Below are 2,732 nucleotides of genomic sequence, written 5' to 3'. Positions count from 1 at the left end.
CAGGTTTCCAGACACTTGGGTAGTGCCTCCACAGTCTCCAAGGTTCAGAGAAATGCTTGCTGCTCCTAGGAGCTCTCACTGCACCTGGGCTTTCCAGGGGTGGAGAGGAAAGGAGGGTCCTGGGTTTCCCAGGAGGCAATAAATAGGGGAGGATCTAGTGGGGTGTGCCTGCACCTTCCTGGTAGAGGCTTGCTGAGGACAGGCCTAGCACAAACATTCCAGAAGTCTCCCAGAATGCCAAGCTCCAAAACACTTTGGTGACTGGGAGATGAGGTCGCTGGTGGGAGGAAGCAGGTCTCAGAAAACAACCTCTGGAGGCTGCATTAGTGCAATATAAATGTGCAGGGAGGGGTTTAATAAGGTTAGATGGGGGGCTTTTTGGTCTGTTGCAAGGCAGCTGGTGCTACGGTGATTGGGGAGATTAGGCATTGGTAATATGCCTGCACCCAAACATCTCCCACACAAGAAACCTCAAGGCCATCTGTCTGACCTGGGCCTAGAAGGGTGAGTTAGGATAGGAGTGCATGAGAAAAGCCCTCGGGGCTCAAAGGCACTGAACTGAACAAACAGAAGTTGGAAGGGAAAGAAGAATCCTTGAGGGTGCGGTTTGCTTCCAGCCCCACCCATGCGCTGACCCCCAGATCAAAGATGGATGGAAACTCTTCCCTCCACATTTGACAGGTTTGGTGTCTCCCAGGCCTCTGGTCCTATAGGATCCCCAGCCCTCAGCACCCCGCCCAGACCAGAGAAAAGTGTTTCCCATTCCTCCCGAAGGCAGCTCTACACTAGAGAGAGCCCAAAGCCTTGGAGAGGGCCCCCGAGCAGAAAAGCTGACGCCCGGGCTGGGGAGAGCAGAGGAGAGGGCTGGGCTGGGTCCCTCCGCTGAGACCTCGGACCCGGTCGGTTGGGAGGTCTAGTTCAGGAGGTTATGGAACTGGGCGAGGCTTCCGGGGAGGTGCAGGTCGACTGGTCGGAGGCGTCTCCTGCCACCTCCTTGGGACAACCTGGAGGGGTGGGGGGCACCCTGGCTCCCTCCCGCTCGCGCTTCTTCTGCTTCATGCGTCGGTTCTGGAACCAAATCTTGACTTGTGTCTCATTAAGCTCCAGGGTGGCGGCGATTTCCACCCTCCGGGCTCGGCTCAGGTACTTGTTGAAATGAAATTCCTTTTCCAGCTCGGTCAGCTGCCGCGTGGTGAAGTTGGTGCGGAGGCCGCCGGGCGCGCCCAGGCCCAGCTCCGACACCTTCGCTGGGGGGGAGGGGGGACCGGAAAAGAATCAGGTCAGTTCCCTCACCTCTTTTCTCTTCCCCTCTCCTCCTCCCGGGCCAGCTGTGCACCCCACCCTCCCTTTCACCGTTTTGTCCAACTTGAGCTCCGAATTTCCCCGTGGATCACCAGCCCCCTCCCAAAGTGATCTCCAAATCTAAAGCACCCCCCCCCATACTTCCATCCAATCTCCGCCCGCGCCCTCGCAGACCTAGCGCTGCCTGGTGCTGGGCTCCCGGATCAGAAAGTGGGGGCGTGCGTGCGTAGAGACTCACACTTGAGGGTAACCCGGCACTCATTGGTGGGGAGACCCTGTGAGTGCAGGCATGTTCTTACCTGCTTCCACCAGGGCAAAGTACAGAGAAGAACCCAGCCTCAGCAGGGACACCTCAGGGCCAGCAGCACCGCGCTTTGTGCAGGGAGGCGCGGATGACCACGCCCAGGCCTACCTGTCTTGGGTGGGTTCCTCTTAACCTTCATCCAGTCGAAGGTCCGGGCCGTGGGCCTGGGTTCTGACTGGCAGGGCGATTCCTTGTCTTCCGAGAGGAGATCAGCATAGGCCGGTGCAAAGCTCCCAGTCTGCTCGCTCCCGTAAGGGGGCTGCTGAGGAGGGTAGGGTCCCGGGCCCAATCCACCGGCTCCACCCGTTCCATAGCCTTCGGACAAGCCCCCCAGCTGGGCCCCGTAGCTTGAAGGATGAAAATAGCCTCCATCTCCTTCTGGCTGTCCCAAAGGGTAGTACTGAGAAGGCCCATAGCTAGGGCTGCAGGCTGCTGGGGCATACCCCGAGGGCACAGAGCTGGGAAAGGGCACCCCCAGCGCGGAAGGCGGCTGCTGGGCAGGATAGCCTGAGTTCTGCTGGAGGGTGGGGCTGGGGAGCCCCCCGACATAGCGGGCATCGCCTGCATAGCTGTCAACAGCCGGAGCGGAGTTGGGGGGAAAAGAGGTAGGGGTGCTGTGGGCGCTGTAGGCGCTGGGTCCCCGGTTACAGAGTGGGTACTCTAAGAAGGAGTTCATCCTATTATAGTCCATGCGTGGAGGCCGCAGGAGGGTCCGCCCGTTTGGGGGAGACACCCTCTTGCCCTACAACCTTTCGGCAGTATGTCACCACGCTGAAGCTTGCATCCATGGCCTGGCCCAGCTTGGCTGGGCCAGGGCTCCCCTAGGAAGGGGTAGGGAGTGGGGGTGGAGGGGCACATGTGATCTCTCCCAGGCCAATGGGCGCTGTGGGCCAGAGTTTGGCAGCCCCAGCGCCCATCCATCACCCCCCAAGCATTAGCATGACAAAGACACTTCAATCACCCACAGCCCATCCATCTGAGAGCGACATGGAAGCGTCAAAAACATCTTTCTTCAAAGACTTTTGGAAAGAAGGGACCAGAGGGAGAGGGGGGAAAAGTTAGAGGAATATTCAAGACTTTCTTCCCCTCCCACCCCCCAAGGCCTTCAATAGGCTCCTGGGTTATT

At 59.1% G+C, this 2,732-nt stretch overlaps 1 protein-coding gene across 1 annotated transcript; it reads right to left on the bottom strand.

Annotated features, from left to right (window-relative positions):
• Nucleotides 1-831: 831 nt before the first annotated feature.
• Nucleotides 832-2,301, bottom strand: HOXB1 (homeobox B1). The gene is made up of 2 exons (XM_037493534.1): nt 1,715-2,301; nt 832-1,247 (listed from the first exon to the last, which is right to left on the bottom strand). The coding sequence occupies exons 1-2, from the start codon at nt 2,295-2,297 to the stop codon at nt 919-921; spliced, it is 912 nt and encodes a 303-aa protein (XP_037349431.1). The 5' UTR covers nt 2,298-2,301; the 3' UTR covers nt 832-918.
• Between the last annotated feature and the right edge of the window lie 431 nt (nt 2,302-2,732).

Source organism: Talpa occidentalis, unplaced genomic scaffold (assembly GCF_014898055.3).
Source record: "Talpa occidentalis isolate TD23 unplaced genomic scaffold, MPIMG_talOcc4v2.1 talOcc4.7, whole genome shotgun sequence".
Lineage (NCBI taxonomy): Eukaryota > Metazoa > Chordata > Mammalia > Eulipotyphla > Talpidae > Talpa > Talpa occidentalis.
This window is presented reverse-complemented; position numbering and strand designations above follow the sequence as displayed.